This window comes from Fusarium proliferatum (assembly GCF_900067095.1).
Source record: "Fusarium proliferatum ET1 genome assembly, contig: FPRO_scaffold001, whole genome shotgun sequence".
Taxonomy (NCBI): domain Eukaryota; kingdom Fungi; phylum Ascomycota; class Sordariomycetes; order Hypocreales; family Nectriaceae; genus Fusarium; species Fusarium proliferatum.
The window spans coordinates 3,125,555-3,144,652 of NW_022194790.1; the positions used below are offsets into that span (position 1 = coordinate 3,125,555).

Below are 19,098 nucleotides of genomic sequence, written 5' to 3' on the forward strand. Positions count from 1 at the left end.
ACCCTCACCTTGTCTTGAGTACCTACTAGAGGTATGCATCTACGGAGTCAAGGGTAAATAAAGCGGAATTAACTGCGATACAACTGGTAGGATCCGCCCCGTAGCAATCAGCCATATGCAATGCATCGACTGTAATCTACCTATGATCTCCAACATTTGTCAGGCCCTGACAGGCTCATGCATGCACAGCACCGGGGAGGCTGTGTTTTGTAGCGACTTTTTAGTCTCAGCCTTGAGAGAAAGTGGAAAAACCAACCTTGTACAAGAAGAACTGAAGCATGCCAGCTCAAGTTTTCGAAATGGGTGCCTGGAATGTAGGAGGGTCGAGCAAGGCTGTTTTTACGGAAACTTGTGTCTTGTCACTGAGACAGGTCTCAGATCGGCAGTGACATCGAGGAAACCCTACAGGGCTGGTGAGAGTCGCTGGTGTGACACGGCACGTAGAGACTGTTCGACTGTTTATAATCAAGTTAATCGTTGTGCGTCTTCCAAGTCGAATAACGACCGGCAGCTCCGTAGTTCCCATCAGTATCACATACATTAGTACTCGAACTGCAAACTCAGAAATAGGAAAATGCCTTGAGACTTGTCTTCAAGTTCCTGAATGGGCAAGCGATGGACGAGCTGGAACCAGGGTTCATGATGGGGCGTGGGGCTTGGTGAATGCGCCTTGGCAACAGAGCCCCCCCCCCCCTCCCCCCATTGAGATTCGAGAATGCCTTGTCAAGATGGATGGGATATATAGCACGATAGAGGAATACCAGTATCCTGTAGTGTATGCTAGTGCTTGGCTCAAGTATCGCAGCATCAGACAATACCAAAATCCATAAACGTGAAATAACCGTTTCCCCATCGGCCCGCCTATTGGCGAACGAGTCTCCATCCGCAACCCTGCAGCTGGACGCTCCTCCTCCAACACAAGCGCCAGATTAAAGAAACTGGCTAGACTGGGGACTAGGAACCAGGTCCAGGCTGTACTGTATGTCACGCCTGCGCATAAAACGCCCCTCGTTCTGTTCTGGACCCTAGACTACATGTATCTGTTGTACCAACTACCGTACGATCTTACCGCGTTCGTCTGGATTTCCCTTAACCAAGACGCCGGCTTTGACTGATCAAACCTCACTTCTGTTGGGTTCTGCCAGAATCTGTACTTGTCTGCCCTCCGGTCTGCCTTTGGTTGCACTTTGACCTGCCCCTGGACGGCCGCCAACTTGCCTGTACCATTTTGTCTCCATTTCAATTGCGAACCCCTCCCGCTATCATATCACAGCCAACAGCTTACAGTAGCACACCTTGCTTGCATCTAGTTAATCAGCAAAGCGCGAAGCTGCCCCGTTTTGGACAGTTGACCACTTCAGTCCTGCTTCGATCCGCACACCACAATCCCACGTCGATCTTACTACTACATCTTTCGCATTCGATACCTGAACTCTGGAGCTGTTGCTTGCCGCATTCGATACCCTGGGCTAACTATAGCATCTGGCATACTGAGTAGTTAGGTGCTGTGCTTTTTTAGCTGCGGTACTAAGCAGGCACCCCTAAGCGCTCTTTGATCCGCTTTCGCGCGCGACGCCGCGTTCCAACTTCAGCCCTCTCCCCCTCCTCTCTCTTCTCTTTCACAATTCTTGATCAAGGGATACTACACTGCAACTCTTCGCTTCTTGTTCTCAAATCTCCCGATCGACTCTGTTTTCCACTGCTCATGAGGCGTAACGACCCCTGGGATCTCACCGGCATTTCTTCTGTAGCTCCGATTGTTCCTCTGCACTTGAGCCGATCCACTTCACTCCATTGCTGTATCACCTCGAAGGCTATGTTCGCTAGCCTGTGATCTGACTCCGGGAGCTCGCCCAGTCAAGCAAGGTCCACCTGTTGCATATATACTTCAGCTCCTCCCTGCACTTGATCGCAACCATGGCTTCGACATTTGATGTACCACCTTCCAGTCTTCATGACAAGGATACTCAACCCTTCCCTACCTCGAACCAGCAAGCACCAACCTCAGCCTTCAACTCGGATCAACTTCCTGCCACACTGTCGCGTGTGGATAGCGACTCACTCTCCCCTATCAACTACCTCGAGACACCCGATTCCACCTCAAGCTTGGGTCACTACCAAGCAAGTGACTTCAGCGATTTAGACGACGACCCTTTCTTTGGTGCCGACTTCAACGCTGATGGAGGTGCTCCCAACTTCCTAGAACAGGACTTGAATGGACTGGACCAGTCCTTTACTCCAGGCCTTATGCCAGATAAAGACGTGGACTCTGGCACATATCCATTGACGCCCGAGCACACGGCATCTGTTCATGCTACACCACCTCAGGGTGATCTCTCATACGCTATCAAAGGATCTGCACCATCAGCACTCCCCAACTGTATCTCGCCCCAAGAGATTCAAAAACGATTCAACCCTCACCCAATTAACACACAAGCGTCTGAGTTCACGCCAAGTCACAGTAGCAGCTGCCGATCTAGTGAGGACGGCCTTGCACCAGGTATCGCTACCATGACGAGCCCTCGTGTTACTGTCTCCATGTGGGGCAACCATGATGAGACTCCAGTTCATACCTCTGTTGAGCGCAGTTTTGAAGACAGCCCCACCACAGTCCGCGGAGGTTTTGAATATGCCGGAGATTTGATATCTCCCGGAGACAACTCATCTGTCCGTGACTCTGCTGGCAGATGGCAGCAGAACCTATCAACAGGCCAATCTGGTCTTGACCCCAACAACCGCCCCTCCAATGAAGTGCCAAGCATCAATGAGCTCGCAACTCGTCGAGATGACGACGAACGTAAAGAAATGGTGGGTGATTGGCTGGCCGACAAGATGAACGACCTCTCAGTGAAGCCAGACGACAACTCACGAGACCAAATCAACGAACTGGACAGCCAACGAGACGATCCAAATGACCATGTGATTCCCTTTGGCCGGGAGACTGAGAATAAGTTCGTTCCCGGCCAGACCTACTACCGTGACCAGGGCGAAATGAACCAACAAGACCTCGACATTATTGCTGCTAACCGTAACTGGGCGGACGCACCTATGTTCCCTTGTATCAGCCGTGGAGAGCCGGGAAGAAACCAACCTGAGTCGTCAGCTGCTGCCATGGAGAGATTCGAGAGGATGTGTCGTGATACTGATTCTATTCTTTCGAGAGCAGCAACGTGGGGAACCCGTCGGCGAAGTCTCCCTAGTGTCTTCGATCTTGATATGACCGACGGCACCAGTGGTGGTATTCTGAAGAAGCTCTCAAGCAGTCGAGAGAGCAGGTCAAGCAAACCGGGAAGCCTCCTAAGGGATCTTCGAGGACTGGTGCGGCGACCCAGCGCGTCTCGTCTCAAGCGTACTCTCAGCAGTGGTAACGACGAGGAGAGCTTACCAAGCAGTGAAGGTAGAGGGAGCCAAGACTCGAAGCGTGATAGTATTTCCAAGCGAGGAGACAGCGTCTCTCACCTTGCACCACCAAACCGCATAGGTAGCTGGGGTAAGAAGCCCATGCCTTCTATCAACACAGCGATTGCTTCCATGGGGAGCAATATTGCATCCATTGGAACTACGCATGCTCGAAGCGGCTCTGTTAGTGGCAGCGGTACCCCTGGAGGCTCTATCACATCACCCAAGAGCCCCTTTAGTGGTCTTTCCGTGAAAAAGTCGATACGTCGCCCCCGAAGCAAATCCGAGCTTCCTAAAGCCACCCCGGTTGGCATGCAGACAGAAAGCCATCCCACTCTCGTATCGATGTGGAAGCGTGAGACGGGAGGCCCACCTGTAGCAGCCCTAGCCAAAACAAAACATGCCGACTTGGATGATGATGATGACGACGACGACGATTTCAGCGATGAAGCTGATATGAGGACGAACCCCAACATCATTGACAACATCACCCCCAACCTTGAAGGGTTCCAGCAACACATCATTGACCTGAACCCTGGCCTGGCGACTTCCAACACTTTTCTGGTTGACCGCATCGCATACCATCAAGTTCAGCGATACAAATACTTACTGAAGAACAAGGTTGCTCATATCGGCCTTGGTGCTGCATGCAACTCTGGAATAATGTGCGTTTCTAGAGGCGGCTCTGCTACCTTGTTGGACCAGAACAAGAACGTACGAGAGCTAGATCCTCTTTCATCACCAAACGATGATGAGGATGGTTCTCCGGTTGAAGGTGCTATCAATACCGAGAGCTTCCCCCAAGATATTCCAATGCCCCCAACTTCTCACCTTCCAGCTGAGTTTGAGTGCCGACTTTGCTTCGCTGCCAAGAAGTTTATGAAACCATCTGACTGGACTAAACACGTCCATGAAGATGTTCAGCCTTTTACTTGCACTTGGGACAAATGTCCTGGACCAAAGATGTTCAAACGCAAAGCTGATTGGGTACGACACGAAAACGAAGGACACAGGCAGCTTGAGTGGTGGACTTGCGATGTCGAAGCCTGTCATCACCAGTGTTATCGCCGTGATAATTTCCTTCAGCATCTCGTTCGAGAGCACAAGTACCCTGAGCCAAAGGTCAAGAGCAAAGCTGCGGTCAAGAAGGCGGGCGGCTCTGAGCCGACATGGCAAAAGGTTGAACAATGTCACCACGAGACTACGAAGAAGCCACACGATGAGCCGTGCCGTTTCTGTGGAAAGACATTCCCGACATGGAAGAAATTGACGGTCCATCTGGCCAAACATATGGAGCAAATATCATTGCCCGTACTTCGACTGGTAGATGCAAAAGCCAGTGAACTGAGCGCAGACACTGTTATTAGCCCAGTACAGGACCCTCCGCCACGCAACATATTGACCACGCCCATTCAGACTAATATGCCGACGCAATATCCCGTGGGAGGACAACACCAACAGATTCCGCCGGCAACTCCACAGATCTATCAGAACCACAGCCAGAACCAAATGGCGTATCCTGTGATGCCGACGGAGGCCTACCACCACCAACAGCATCAGCAAGGATTCTACACTGACCAGTATACCAACGCCAGCAACGCCTCCCATAACTTTCCCTCGACACACGCAGAGATGGGAATGCATCCGATGAACAACCAGAGCTTTAATACTGCACCCATGCAGGAAATGGTTGCGAGCAGTGCTGGCTACCAGCAAAATGCCTTTATGATGCCAAATAGTGGGCTGGAGACATATAATCAAATGAACCCCCTAGGGCTTCAAAGCCATGCAATGCCCATGGGACAAATGGGACCGATGGTGTATGATGGGATTACAGACCCTTCGAGTGGAAATGGGAGTCCTTTCAGTGGACAAGGATCCATGTCGCCTTACTCTCACTCTCCAAATCTGAATGCCAACACTGGTAACGGTATGTGGGGTGATAGACGCATGGCTGGATACCAGTAAGAACGGCCACTGTGCCGGCAGTTTGGATACCTATTCCTATTTATGAAGGCGCTTTGTGTTCTCGAAGCCACACACACACTACATGCTGTCTTGTTCAATTATGACTGAAAAAGGGGAGGATGAGAAAATGTGTTTTTGGATACCATGATGATTCTCACGGCAACGAATTTGTTTTACAGGCGATAGCCTTGTTTCTTTTTTTTTGTTCTTCCTGAATGAATAGACTAGGTAGGGCTTGCTGTTTGGTCTACGGTGTTGTGTTGAAGGATGGATGTCCTGGAGTGGAGTGACCGATATTGCGGTATTATGAACTAAGAAAAGAAGGGAGGGAGGGAGGGTTTGGAACAGGACGCGGCGTCTGGATACAGCACTTATGAATGCAAATAGTCTCTCTAAACTCTCTGATCTGCACCTTGGCATTTCTAAATATACCAGATATATGCATCTTTCTTGGTCAAGATGGAGGCTCAGCGGAGGCCGCCCTTCGCGTGAGCAAAGTGCTTACGAGTCCCTGGGTCTGATAGTCCGCATCCAGCAGGGTAAAAGATGGAGCGAGTGCAAAGCTAAGCTTTTGGATTCGAAAAGGAGTGCAGGGTGCCGAGGAACGTGGCTTGGGGGATCAAGGGCCAACACATGATGTGGAGAATCTTGAATAATAGTCGAGCACCATAGAAGGATATCGGTACATATTATAATGCACTAAGTGTTTGAGATTGATGGCGTCAAGATGCTTCTCATTTCCACGGCAATAGGGCAAGGAGGATTTGAGAATCCAATTTACCGCTCTTTCGCTCCGTAGTGTTCCTTCATGAGCTTGATACCCTTATCTTTTGTTTCTCTCTTAATTTAATTTATTGCGCCGCTTCATGGGAAGCAATTGCCATCGTCAGGGATTCAATGCTAGTAGCTGGGATACTCGGATTACCGAGATTTGCAATGGCCTGGTCGCGTGAATGATCCAGGCTCGGCAGGAAAACGATGGATTAGGCTTGTTAGATTATGGGAAGCTGTTTCTATCTATGGTATAGAAATGTAATAACCTGGCGGTGATTGCGCTGGGGAGGCTATATTGGCGGTTCATCAAAGACGGTGACCTCTAGCAAGAAGCATTGACCTCAATCTGCTACTCCATGGATCTTTGAACTTGTGAATTAGTGATGACGATCATGAATTCAAGATTGTGTAAACTTTCTGCTTTGTGTGACCTGAGTTAGTGATGACACTTTACGAGACGATTGAGTTTTGGGTCGTGTGTTAGTCGATACATAAAACGTAGTGTCCCTTAGCCACGGGACACTCTGAGACGTGATTTGTGTGGAAAGTCACACCTGCAGAGTTGAGCGGATGAAGGGTGAAGAGAAGGATTGTTAACGTTTGTAGAACGCAGGCTATACCTTGTACTTTGTACGTACGCACTTGTGCATAGGTAGTGAGGATATGAAGCTTGGACAGTCATGGTATGAGATGGTTTATAACAAATCCTGGCCAGAAGAGTCAAAGGGTGTCCACTGTGATTGTTCCTTATGCAAATATTGGCTCGAGACTAGTAAATGATCGATCTTTGTCTGCTGAGTCGCGAGATAGTAGGAGATATTTAACTAGTACCTCTATTATTAGTTCTCAGCTCATCATCCTCAGTAATTCAGTCCGAGAACTGCCCCAAGAGCTGTGAAAACTCTTCCTTACACGGTTTTGCTTCTAGACACACGATGGATGCATATTCATACGCATTTTCGTACATACACAAACCAGTTCTCATCAACCAAGTTTTTCGACCTCAACTGGCTGGTTTCAGAAGAAGCTGGGGTTGACGTTAGCTTGGCCCGAGACTGGTCAGCCACCCGCGAGGGAAACCCCTGCAGCAACAAGCTTGGCCTCCGTTAATTGTCCGTGATTGGTCAAGCCGTCGACGAACCACCAAAATACCCCCTGGCCCCTGGGCATGGCGGTCTCAGGGGTTCAACTTCTTTTCGGTGTATGGGTCGATGGAAGAGGAAGTGGGTGGGATCCGTCTCATGGATGATTCAAATTGTCCACTGAAAATTATGATTTGGGGACTTTGGAGGGGACCCTGGACGCTAAAGAGTTGGAGGGACTCCTGGCGTGAGGCTCTCTCTCTGTACAGCACTTCCCCCCCCAATAGGTACCATCTGGAAGCCGTGGTCCAGGGCGTCGCTTCAACCTCGTCACCCCCTTCTTTTCCACTCCAAACCTTGCATCTCCTTGGCTTCCTTGCTCGTCTCGTTCATCCTTTCTCCTCTTGGGGCTTTCTCCTCTTTTTTTTGCTCTCATCTTTGCCTTTTACTGTACTCGTCTCCCTGTTGGCTTTTGAATCTAGTCCTTCCCTCTTCTCCCTCTTCCTACTCTCATCGTCTCATATCTCTCTGTTTGTTGCGTTATAACCTCGAATAAACAAGAAGCGTCTCTGTTTTTCTTTCCAACTCTCTCACACTCTCTATTGTATTGTTTTGTCAACTATCTGATTTTGCCGTCCGTACAAGGACATGCTGCTTCCTTTGCGGCATTGTCGACTACTAGCCTCTCATTTCAGCGTCACATAGACAGGAAAACACCAAGCCAACTACACACAACCACCAAAATTAGACTCGACGACGACCTCATCACGTCTCCAAAACAGGCTCTGGTCTCACGACACGAAACACCCTCGAACGACTTTAACGCCGGCACGTTGGACATTCACGGGTTTTCAGGCAATTCGTTGCCCCTTATCTTCTCTTCTTTCCAGGTTGATCCTCGGCCTACTTCTGTGCGCGTGCTTGCACTGCTTTGCCGACACCTTTGAGATATCTTTTTCATCTCGGACATTCATTGTTCTCTTTTTCCATATCGCTTTTCTATCCTCATATTTCATTCGTCGTCTCTTGATACCATTCCTTAAAGTCTTGTTCCGTCAAACGAATTCCAACTATTCCTCGATCTTTTCTACTCTATATCCCATCCTTCTTTGGATATATCGACATACCTATTCACGAAAGAAACTTCCTCAAGCTGATTCCTCGATCAATCCCGAACGAGCCACGAATTTCCCGTATTTCTGTAGTATCATCTTGCACGACATACACTCAATATGACCTGCCTTCACTCTAACTGGAGTGCCTGGAAGGTGGCCGTAACGGCCGCGACCCTCGTCGCCGGGGTTCTTGGTGACAACATTCTCAAGACATCTGGTGTTGCTGACTGCGGTTCAGAGCCCGGTATCAGCATTGACAAGTTGGATATTAGTTACGACAACGATAAACAAACTGTCACTTTCGATGTTGCGGGTACCAGCGACAAGCAGCGAAATGTCTCGGCCATCCTCGAAGTCAACGCATATGGCCGCAAGGTCTACGAGAATTCAATCAACCCCTGCAGCAAAGACACTCCCATCCCACAGCTCTGCCCTCTCCCCGACAAGCATTTCGCTGCCGCTGGAAGCCAAAAGATAGACTCGGAGTGGGCCAACAAAGTTCCTTCCATTGCTTTCCAGGTCCCTGATATCTCAGCTCAAGCAACTCTCCGACTCGTATCAGTCGACAATCCCGAAGAGCAGGTTGCGTGTTTCCAGGCTCAGGTCGGCAATGGAAAGACGGCCTCGGTTCCCGCAGTCACTTATCTTTCTGTTGGTGTTGTTGGCGCCGCCCTTCTCGTCTCGGGTGCATCCGCAGCTTCGTCCGCTCTTAGTGGTACTGCAGGCGCTGGACATGGCGGTGCTCCTAGTCCAAGCTTTGCCGAGACTCTCGGATGGTTTCAGGGTATGGCCATGAATGGCATGCTTTCAGTGGACTACCCCCCTGTCTACCGCAGCTTTGTCAAGAATTTTGGCTTCTCAGCCGGTATCATCCCATGGGAGTCACTGCAGAAGTCTATCGATAACTTCCGTAACATGACCGGAGGTGATCTCACCAACGACAGCTTCGACGTACTCAGAAATGCTACACTGGTCTTCTCCGATAACTCTACTAGCCCTCCCGAGGATCACTCGTATAAAGTTAAGCGCGCTTTCAACACTTTTGAGTCCTTGGCCAACCTGGCCATCCGCGGCGTCGAGACTTCAGTGGGAGATGCGTCGGAGAGTGAAGGTGGGCAAAGCCTCAAGAACCAGACCCTCTCGGTTGCTGGAATCTCAGCCTACGTTCAGCAGTATAGTGTTCCCAAGTCCAACACTTTTATGACGGTTCTGCTCGTTGTCGCCATCATCATCGCGACCATCATTGTCAGTATTCTTCTCGTCAAGGCCATCCTCGAATTCTGGGCTCTGTTTGGCAGCTTTCCGCAATCTCTATCTGGATTCCGTGAGCATTACTGGGGTTCCATTGCCCGAACCATCACTCACCTAATTCTCGTCCTCTACGGTATCTGGGTATTGTATTGTGTGTTTCAGTTCACAGTGGGTGACTCATGGGTCGCACAGCTATTAGCTGGTGTCACGCTTGCAATCTTTACAGCTATCCTTGGTTGGTTTACTTGGAAAATCTTCAGTACAGTCAAGAAACTGAAGAGCACTGAGGGCAACGCTGATGCCTTGTACAACGATAAGGAGATTTGGGTCAAGTACTCTCTTTTCTATGAGTCCTACAAGAAAGACTACTGGTGGATCTTCATTCCCACAATAGTCTATCTCTTTGCAAAGGGCTGCACTCTCGCTGTTGGCGATGGCAATGGCATGGCTCAGACCATTGCCCAGCTTGTCGTTGAGTCCATTTTCTTGTGTCTTCTCGTCTGGACTCGACCCTTCGAGCGAAAGTCTAGCAACATCATTGGCATCGCCATTCAGTCGGTTCGCGTCCTGTCTGTTGCTCTCATTCTTGTCTTTGTTCATGAGCTCAAGATTCCCCAGGACAGCAAGACAATCGCTGGTGTAGTCCTCATCGCAGTCCAGTCTGCTCTGACTGGTCTCTTGGTCATCCTCATCATCTGGAACGCGATCAATGTTCTCGTCAAGGAGAACCCACACCGCAAGCGAAGAAAGGAGATGGGTAAGTCAATTTGAAAAGCATAAGCCATTGAGGCATACACTGACAGATCTTGCAGAGAAAGCCAAGCGTGATATGGACACTCTCACACCTCTGGATGCCCGGAATTCTCTGCTCCTTGACCGCAAGGACAACAACAACATCTCCATGTTCGCCATGCCTGCTCCTCAAGAAAAGGTCTCGGGCCGATCCATGTCCCTTGACCAATACAGGGACGCTGAGTCAGGATATCAACAACCACCACCGAACTACCTGTCTTCGAGCCCCCCTATGCAACGAAACCTCACCAACATGGAGCACAACAACGACTCTCAGTATCTGATGGACAACGCAGCACCTGTAGCGTGGACCAACCGAGACCCAAGTCCAGTGGGCATGGGAAGATACGACTCTGGAGATACCAGCTACAGCCCTCTCAACAAGCAACAAACATATGGGTATGGAAATGGAGGTGGTTATAGAGGGTTTTGAGGAACAGCTGGCAACGGTTGAGTCTCACTATCCATAATGCAGTTTACCTAGCATACTCGGATATGCTTGTACAGCTAACGCCATCTGGCCCTTATCTATTCGATATGATCTTTGGCTAGTTGTACAAAAAGAAAAGACTATCAAAGCTTGGGTATCTCACGCCTACATTTTGGAGACGGAGTACAAAAGTACTCGAGGTTTACAGCGAAAGACTTTATTTACTACGGAAGCGCATCAAATCATTCATTTTTGTCAATAGAACCTTTTAACTATGCAAACAGCACTCTCAATTGTATCCTTCGTAAATTCGATTCAACATAACAACGCTCCCCCTTCGTCTTTCACTACTCTCCATGTGTGAGCAGGTAAGAGTTGGATATCGCCTTGAAGCTGAACTGCCCATCCTCGCGCTTGAACACAATCCCCTCCCTCTTCCGCCCATTTATTCCCCTCCCTTCCGCTCGATCAACTAGATCTGTGATCTGCGAACCCATCTCGTTCAGTGGCCGGTATCCATGGACAGGCACGTGCTCAACGCCCAGTAGTGGTGCCCACCTCTTATACACCTCCCTTGGTGGTAGGTATCGCTGCTCATCAATATCATACACTGCGAAGAGAAAAAAGCAATGTGTTCCCTTGAGAAATCCTTCAAAATTACTCTGTATGCTCGACCCGCAAAGTTCACCCTGTAGAGCTATGTTACGCCCGATCTTGGGCAGTTTCTCGTGGAGGTTGAGTGCCCGCGCGGTGGCGTAAAAGAGAGGCGGGATTCGCGGATGATTCTCCACCAGAATACGATTCCGCGAGCAAACTGCCACGCCGTTATGTCTCGTCTCGCTAGGGACTGTCTTGGCGAGAGGGTTACCGTCGTTGAGGTAAAAGACTGTCGTGGATGAGCCGTCCATCTTGGTCGACTCCTCAAATATCTCAGTACCATGCTCACTGAATACATCTGTGAGGTTCTGCACGCGCTCCTGATTTGTTCGTGGTATAAAGTCAGGATATTCAGGCAAAGGTGCGTCTGACGTCGAAGTCTGGTGAAGTGGTATGGCAGGCTTCTCGAATTTCCTCACGTTGAGAATGTCCTCAAATGAGATGTCCCGTAGCTTGTCTGATGGAATTCCATCCAGTTTAGCAACTATTTCCGGAAAGTCGGCCAAAGGCAATAGAAGCCCCTGCGACAACACGCCCCGAATCTGAATAGTCTGGACCCGGATATCCGGTGCGGAAGTGGGACCGCCCGGCCCGATGATCTTCGGCGCCAGAGGAGCAAATCGCGGGTCCGTGGCCGGTAGAAGCGAGTCTATTTCGAAGAATACAGCGCGATCCCCGGCTTTAAAGATGTTGGTGGGAACGACGCACGTCCAACCGTCGACAGTGGCAGCCGCAATACGGTCTGCCCGCGGGATGGCTGTTATAGCCGAGACATGGCGGACTGTCACTAGCTTTCGAGGCATAATTAGTGGAGTGTGTCCTAGAGAGCCGATTCCCAAAGAAGAGCTTGAGAGGCTTTGAGGAGGAATCTCTTCTTATAAGCGTTGGAGGGGCCAGTGAATCGATGATGTGACTCAAATGCAAGGATCACATAAGTTGTACGTGAAAAAGTTGAAACGGCCTGAGTCAATGTCGTTAATATTAGGCCGTGCTTTCTGCCCTACGGGGATGAAGGATCGTGCGAGCCGCAAAAAGGCAGGCATTTGAGCCTATAAGATAATGAGCTGCACATACAAGCAATTGATTCATAGAATGCAACCAACGAGCTGAAAAATAAGTCATCGGTGAGGCCTTTTCGAAATGTAAACGAGCTAAAAGCCTGATTAGGTGGTTTAGCTCTGGTACAGGAACTATTGATGCAGATCTTACAGGCACATAAATTCTGCCAGGAATATTGAGTTTGCCGGATGCTTGGAAATGTGATCGACGAGATCTGAGATAAGCTGTCACTACGGCTGCAACGTGGTATGCATAACGCTTGGTGCTGATCCTTTTAAGCTCAGCGAGATTATCAACAACTATAACAGGACGCCGTGGGACACCGGACCTCATTGGGGGGAAAAAAGATGATGGTATTTCTGTTCTATCCTGCTGCCAGTGGAAACCATGGCGGTTGTCATAACCTGAAATCGCACCGCGATGCTTTAAGGCCAATTAAAAGGAGCAGAGGCCGCTTCTTAGCTCCAATGATTATTTATCTTCTCCCCAGATGCATTATGTTGAAAGGGCGAGACACGCATCAACAGCTAGGCCGACCCTATAGAAACACGTCAGCTTCAGCCCAAAGAGATCGATTTGAGGATCACTTGCCTGCCCTCCTTCTCGTAAACCACATCACTTATGACATCCTTGTCCAGGTCAGGGAACATGCCTGCTAATGTTTCGACAACATTTGCATGCTCTGCACGGGAAAGTCGCTGCGCCTCGGCCGCTTCAGCGCTCGCCTGTCGTGCGGCAGCCTCTTCTGCAGATAATGCATGTTTCGAAGGTACTTGTTGATGTTCGCGAGGCTCCTCACGGCTGAGACGCTCCGGTGGCGCCGGGGTCCGAGGCGCACTACTAGGCCCGGGATCCATGGAAGGGCCAGGGTCATCAGAGAACATTCTCCCAATGCTGGAAAGAGGTTTCTGTATAGTCTTGAGAAGACCAGTGATGGCAGCTTTCTCTTCGCCCGAATACTCGTCATTCGAGGTTGAAGTGCGTGGTCCGTCAAGAGAAGGACGCGCAGAAGTTTCTCCGGGAAGAGGTCCAGACTTCTCGTTGAATACTGGCTGTTGGGTGACTGGCGGTGATTGAGCATGCTTTTCAGCAATTGCTGACACAGCCTCTTCCACATGCTTCTCAAACTCTTCGTCAGTAATCGTTAGAGTAGTTCTATCCATGTTTTCAATGAACTGAACAGCACCCATCTATAATATGTTAGATTGTGACTACTTCAAGAGCAAACTAACATACCAACGAGGACAAGTAGTAGCCTGCTTCACCACCGAGCTTTTCCTGGTTCCTGAAGCGCAATATGTATTGCACATTAGACACTAGGTGCTCTGGATTTGATTGCAGTACAACATAAATAAGGAGGGGCATGAAGGAGTCAGCTGAGGAATCAGACTTGTTATGTTTTAATAAACCTGTCAGTCGTCAATATAGCCATGCAACTGTAACCTTTCAGCTGTCTTACCAAAGATCACCTTGCAACAGTTCAACACACAAATGATCTTGTCTCGCGGTGCTCTGTAGGATTTTATTTTTAGCAGCTCTGGATCATGTTAGTAAATACCGACAGTCTGTAATGTTGAACTGACCTTGCTGGGCTAATTTCAAAAACCGACGTCCACTGTCGCCGACTGGCGGGATGTCCAAATGTTCTTCCTTCACCCAGCCATAAATGCTCATCTTCTGTCTAACAATGTCATCTCTCTCGACATCCTCTTGGTGTTGGCCTCGCCTACCGGGGCCAAGAGGTATATCGCCGCCCTTGCGCTTCGGCTTCGCCCCAGGGATCGGTTTGGGCGCTTGGATTGCAGGCGAAAATGTCTGAGTATACAGTCTGTTCATGACTAGCTTTTCCATTCCCTCACGAGCATTATCGAACTCCGCGTCAGATACATCCCTCCAGACCTCGCATTGTGCCATCTTGTTGGCAATAAAGGCCAGAAAATCCCCTATAATCTTGACTTGCTCATGCACCATCCATTGCCGTTTGCCAAACTCAGAGAGGAAAGACTTGAGGTACCTTGCCACAGGATCTGCCTTCTTGTTTCGTAATTGCTCGAGAAACCGATGGAAATCAAAGGGTTGAGTAGGCTCTGGCTCAGGCTCAGGAGGGGGCGGCCGGTGCGACTGCGCTGGCGAGCTTGGAGAAGCAACGCTCATGTTCCGCTCTATTTTAGGACGTGGAGGTGTTCCGTGAACACCATCCTTGGGTGGGACAGGTGGCCCCAGATCCTCGACCCCAGTGTTGTTTGGGGTCTCGGCTGGAGGGGAACTCGTGGAGATGTGTAGGCCCTGCATCTGACCAGAGAGCGTAGGCACAAGAGGTTCCAGACTAGACTTTCGAGGAGGATGCTGAACGGGATGGCCTAGCATCGGCGAGGCAATCTCCAGTCTGGGACTCATGACTTCTTCTTCACCAGGGCCACCACCAAACTCGCTAAACTGCTCCATGATGCTCTGAATTTCGGACTGTGAACCGCCTTCGTGCTCATCTTCACTGACATATCGTCTCTCATCAAACTCTGCGTCTGATTTAGGAGGGGTAGAATCTCCAGAGACATGGGAACGCGCAGCATTTGAAGGGGTCCGCGAAGGCGGCTGAGAGGTTATTGGGGTCGCAGGCGTGGGGTCAACATAAGTGGATGGTTCGGCGGTGAGGTATTGTGTAGTAGCATCATTCGACGAGGGTAATGCAATAGGTTTGATTTTGCCCGCTGTTGAGGCGTGAGTGTTCAAGTAACCGCTAGGAGCTCGAGAATCATCGGCAGCTTGCTTTTCTTTGAGCATTTCTGAATGACCTTGCTCAGCGGCGTCAGCCTTATGTTCGTGTGATGGAACGTCAGCTGCCTGATCACCAAAATCGATCAAACTGTCCTCCTTTCCGGTCTTGTCCTTGGAGCTCGATCCATGGCTATGATTATCAGAGGTTCCAGGCGTCCCTGCCGTAGGGTCCTGAGCAGACATCAACTCGACATTGGGTTTGTTAGACAGCGTCTCGTCTAAGACCGGCTGGCTAGATGAAGCTGTGGACTGCTCCGGCGGAGACATGCAAAGCTTCTGAAGGTTCGACGGCGAGGTAGCTGTTTTGGAGAATCGGGCCCAAGGCGAAATGTTGACTTGTGTAAGACAAGATGGTGCCCATTCGCTGTTCTACGACCGAAGGTTAAGCTGTATCGTGGGTCTTGGGAGAGCGGTGGTCATCGACGTCGATAAGGTCAATAAAGTTTAGGGTTGATAACAAATCGCTTCGCAGGTGATCAACTACCACAAAAAGATTGTCGTTGGCGATGTTGTCGGGTCAGCGTCTTCGGATTCTTGGAGTTCAACAATGGATGCTTCTAGGTAAGGTAGTTAGAGCCGAAGCGTAACTACAGCAAGCTGGATGGAGCACATGGCAGGACCCCTCATTCTCCATCTTCCAAGCTAGGCTTCCTTCCAGCAACCAGTGCCTCAGCTTTTGGTCAGGCGCACACTTGTTTGGAGCTGTTCCATGAAGTGGGGCGCTTAGGCACTTCTTTGGGGAGCTTGGTTATGGTTACAGTGTGTTTACAGGGGGGCGTACCTCTGACGTCGCGATAGTTACAGGGGATATGATTCAGTGTAAGTTACAAGTCTTTCGGACAAGCTGTGATCCGACATTCCTCCAGAACTTCCTAAGACTGCAGTCTCAACAACGATGAAAAATACAAGGACAAAATTAGAGGCACAAGGGTAAGATTTACCCCTGAGAGTAAAAATGGGCAAAAGTGAAAGTTGCTGGAAGGGAGGTTTGAACTCCCGCCTCTTTCGAGAGTGGTGTTAAATAGATTAACTTAAAACCACCGCCTTAGACCACTCGGCCATTCCAGCTCTGAAGAATGTAATAGAAAGTTCAGCCACTACAGTCAGATATACTGGTTGGACCTGGTTTATGTCAATCAGCTGAGAGCTGAGCCACCACCATCAATCCCCTCACCAAAGGAGTCACCAGACTTAAGGCGTCGGCGTAGGCAGTATGTTAGAGATATAAAGCCAGTGTTTTTGATGCTTCGATTGGCCACTATAGAGTGCCTTATCATCCTCGAACAGACATTATCCATCTAAATCGCCTTCCATAATGTCAACAGCAATTTCAGTCGCTCCCTATCGCCAAGTTCGTGCCTATTACAATGACACCACTGTAACAGTGTACCAAGCCTACAAAGAATCCATTGCTAAAGCTGCTGTAGATACGCAGAAGCTCAATGCATCCCCAGATTTCAAATCAGGTCGAATGACATGGATCAAGCCCAGTTGGGCATGGATGATGTACCGCTCCGGATACTCTTACAAAGACCCTGGCCAATCCCGCATCTTGGCTTTGCGAATGAAACACGAGCACTTCATCACCCTCCTTGAGCGAGGTGTGCTATCAAGCCACGCTCATAAGCTCAGCCCTGGCGAGAAGCGTGAAAAGACGGTTGATGTGAGGATTCAGTGGGATCCTGAGAGGACAGCGAAGCTAGAGGTACTGCCATATAGGAGTATTCAAATTGGCATTCCAGGAGCCTTAAGTGAGCAGTGGGCGAATGAATGGATTGTTGAGATTGAGGATGTCACGGATAAGGCACGTGAGCTGAAGAGGGCGATCGATGAGCGGCCAGGCATCACCGACGAAGAACTGCTGGGTATGGATCTGATATTCAAGGAGAGGCCGTTCGAGGTGCCAGAAGCAGTTCATAACAAGCTGGAAATGACAGATGTTCCTGTATAGTATTAACAAGCGAAATCCCGAAAGAAGTCGGTGTGTATCCTCAAAACCAGGTATTGACTTTCCGGCTGTTCTCAATCTCCAAAGTCAAACTATAGAATAGACTCGAATACCTGCTCTCAATTCCAATTTTCGCCGTCACGATATCTGGAACTCTCCACTCCAGCCTTCGCTGTGTTTTGTCCAAAACTCTTGAAAAGTCCTGCTTTGCAATCCAAGTCTGTTCTTCAAACGCGTACCACGGTGAGAAGTAAAGAGGCATCGTTTGAAACGGGTTTGGGGGCAAGGGCTCTAATCCCATGACCAAGCACTGCCTGGCATCTGAACTTCCTAGGTCAAGCTCCAACACCCCCAGAACGATGGATGCTTGTAATGACCCAAGTGAGGGACCAGGTGCTAAGTCAAAGTTAATCTCATATGACTCTGGCGTAGTGGAGGGACCGCTTCGAGCATCGACAAAATATTGCCATGTTGGTGATCGTGAGCGCACTCTGACAACCATCTTACTCTCCTTTGCAAGGCCCTTCATCTCCGGGCGAAATATCACACCCTTCAAATATCGTAGGTCCGGAGTGCTGTGTGGTACGAAGATCTGTCGCGGAATGGCCTCCTGCAGAACATCTTTTTGGCCATTTCGTATCATGTTCAAGAGTTCATCGGGAAGAATGATGCTGTTCATCATGGACAACGCTAATATATCTGGTCTAATCCGCACAAAATGTGAGTTTCTGTCCCACGCTGCCCTCTGAAGGAGGATAGCCGGGTTGATTGATGTCTGGCCTCTTCGAAACTCGCAGTTCAAGAAGGCCAAGAAAATGGTCCCAGACATATCGATTGGGAACGGCGTTAATGGAAGCTCTAAATCCAGTCCACGGTTTGTCATAGACATTGAACTTCCTGACCTGAGAGATAGGTATTTGGACCTCTGAGGCACCATGCCATTAAGATCTTTTGAGGTCTGGCCGAGATCGAAAGCTGAAGGGCTGTTTGCAAGAAGGCTCCAATACGTTTTCCCTTCGACCCGATATCGAGGCTGCCGCCAAGCAAAAATTGACTCATCATCGGTAGATTTAAGAATCTCTTCTTGTAGCCGCTTGAAAGCTTTGGCTTGACCTTCCCCATAAAGCAAAGGCATGTTAATATCGAATATACCCAGTAGGCAATAAGCAATGTCTTCTGGCCTCGTTGTCTCGCGTCCAGCAGCCCAGAACATCTTCTGAGCGACAGAAAACTCACTAAGCTGACGTTGTCTGATTCCCGCCATATGATGTGTTGCGTCGAGAAGCTCATAATTAATCCCAGTGGCACTCTTTATGTCTTCTTTGAGCTCAGCTCTGCTACCCAGCCGCTGCCAGTTTCGTCCATAGAAAATGACCTTTCCCGGTGCGATGAGCTCTTGAAGTGTCCAGCCTCTGGTAAACCAACGACTGTTTATGAATGTCTTTCTCCGTTCCTCTTCAGACTCTGAGGGGAGAACATCCTCAAGAAAGACGATACAAATGGTCGATTCAGCATACCAACGAAACATCGAGTTGATAGCTTCAGAAAGCTCGGCACTGCTACTTTTATCGATACAACAAGTATCTATCCATAAATAGTCCAACTTGAAAGAGCGTGCCATTCTGCAGCTCTCGCGTAACTTGCTATAACGTTCAAGATGAAGGGCTTCCTCGGGACCATCTGAATCAACATCCTTGAAAGTGACTTCATCATCACCCCAGACGTGGGATAGGATGGCATATCGACGTGATCCACCAGGATAAAACTCAAGCTGAAGAGTATGTGTGTTTATGAGTCTCATGCCGAGCTGTATCTTCGAAATAAACTGGTGGTAGTCTTGGGTTGCTC

General features: G+C 49.4%; 6 protein-coding genes and 1 non-coding gene across 7 annotated transcripts; 3 read left to right on the forward strand and 4 right to left on the reverse strand.

The window, feature by feature from the left end:
• Positions 1-1,917: 1,917 nt before the first annotated feature.
• Positions 1,918-5,367, forward strand: FPRO_01058 (uncharacterized protein; the record flags this gene model as incomplete). Its single annotated transcript, XM_031219547.1, has 1 exon — positions 1,918-5,367. One exon carries the CDS (start codon positions 1,918-1,920, stop codon positions 5,365-5,367), a length of 3,450 nt encoding a protein of 1,149 aa, XP_031075414.1.
• Positions 5,368-8,455: 3,088 nt separating this feature from the next.
• Positions 8,456-10,814, forward strand: FPRO_01057 (uncharacterized protein; the record flags this gene model as incomplete). Its single annotated transcript, XM_031219558.1, has 2 exons — positions 8,456-10,346; positions 10,402-10,814. 2 exons carry the CDS (start codon positions 8,456-8,458, stop codon positions 10,812-10,814), a joined length of 2,304 nt encoding a protein of 767 aa, XP_031075415.1.
• A 344-nt stretch (positions 10,815-11,158) lies between these two features.
• On the reverse strand, positions 11,159-12,271 carry FPRO_01056 (uncharacterized protein; the record flags this gene model as incomplete). Its single annotated transcript, XM_031219571.1, has 1 exon — positions 11,159-12,271. The coding sequence occupies one exon, from the start codon at positions 12,269-12,271 to the stop codon at positions 11,159-11,161; it is 1,113 nt and encodes a 370-aa protein (XP_031075416.1).
• A 751-nt stretch (positions 12,272-13,022) lies between these two features.
• On the reverse strand, positions 13,023-15,569 carry FPRO_01055 (uncharacterized protein; the record flags this gene model as incomplete). The annotated part of the gene is made up of 5 exons (XM_031219582.1): positions 13,023-13,065; positions 13,119-13,717; positions 13,764-13,936; positions 13,987-14,064; positions 14,111-15,569. The coding sequence occupies 5 exons, from the start codon at positions 15,567-15,569 to the stop codon at positions 13,023-13,025; spliced, it is 2,352 nt and encodes a 783-aa protein (XP_031075417.1).
• Positions 15,570-16,275: 706 nt separating this feature from the next.
• Positions 16,276-16,370, reverse strand: tRNA. Its single transcript is given in 2 exon segments — positions 16,276-16,319; positions 16,333-16,370. It is a non-coding gene; the product is annotated as a tRNA-Leu (tRNA).
• Positions 16,371-16,617: 247 nt separating this feature from the next.
• On the forward strand, positions 16,618-17,253 carry FPRO_01054 (uncharacterized protein; the record flags this gene model as incomplete). The annotated part of the gene is made up of 1 exon (XM_031219593.1): positions 16,618-17,253. One exon carries the CDS (start codon positions 16,618-16,620, stop codon positions 17,251-17,253), a length of 636 nt encoding a protein of 211 aa, XP_031075418.1.
• Positions 17,254-17,293: 40 nt separating this feature from the next.
• Positions 17,294-19,051, reverse strand: FPRO_01053 (uncharacterized protein; the record flags this gene model as incomplete). The annotated part of the gene is made up of 1 exon (XM_031219604.1): positions 17,294-19,051. One exon carries the CDS (start codon positions 19,049-19,051, stop codon positions 17,294-17,296), a length of 1,758 nt encoding a protein of 585 aa, XP_031075419.1.
• Positions 19,052-19,098: the final 47 nt, after the last annotated feature.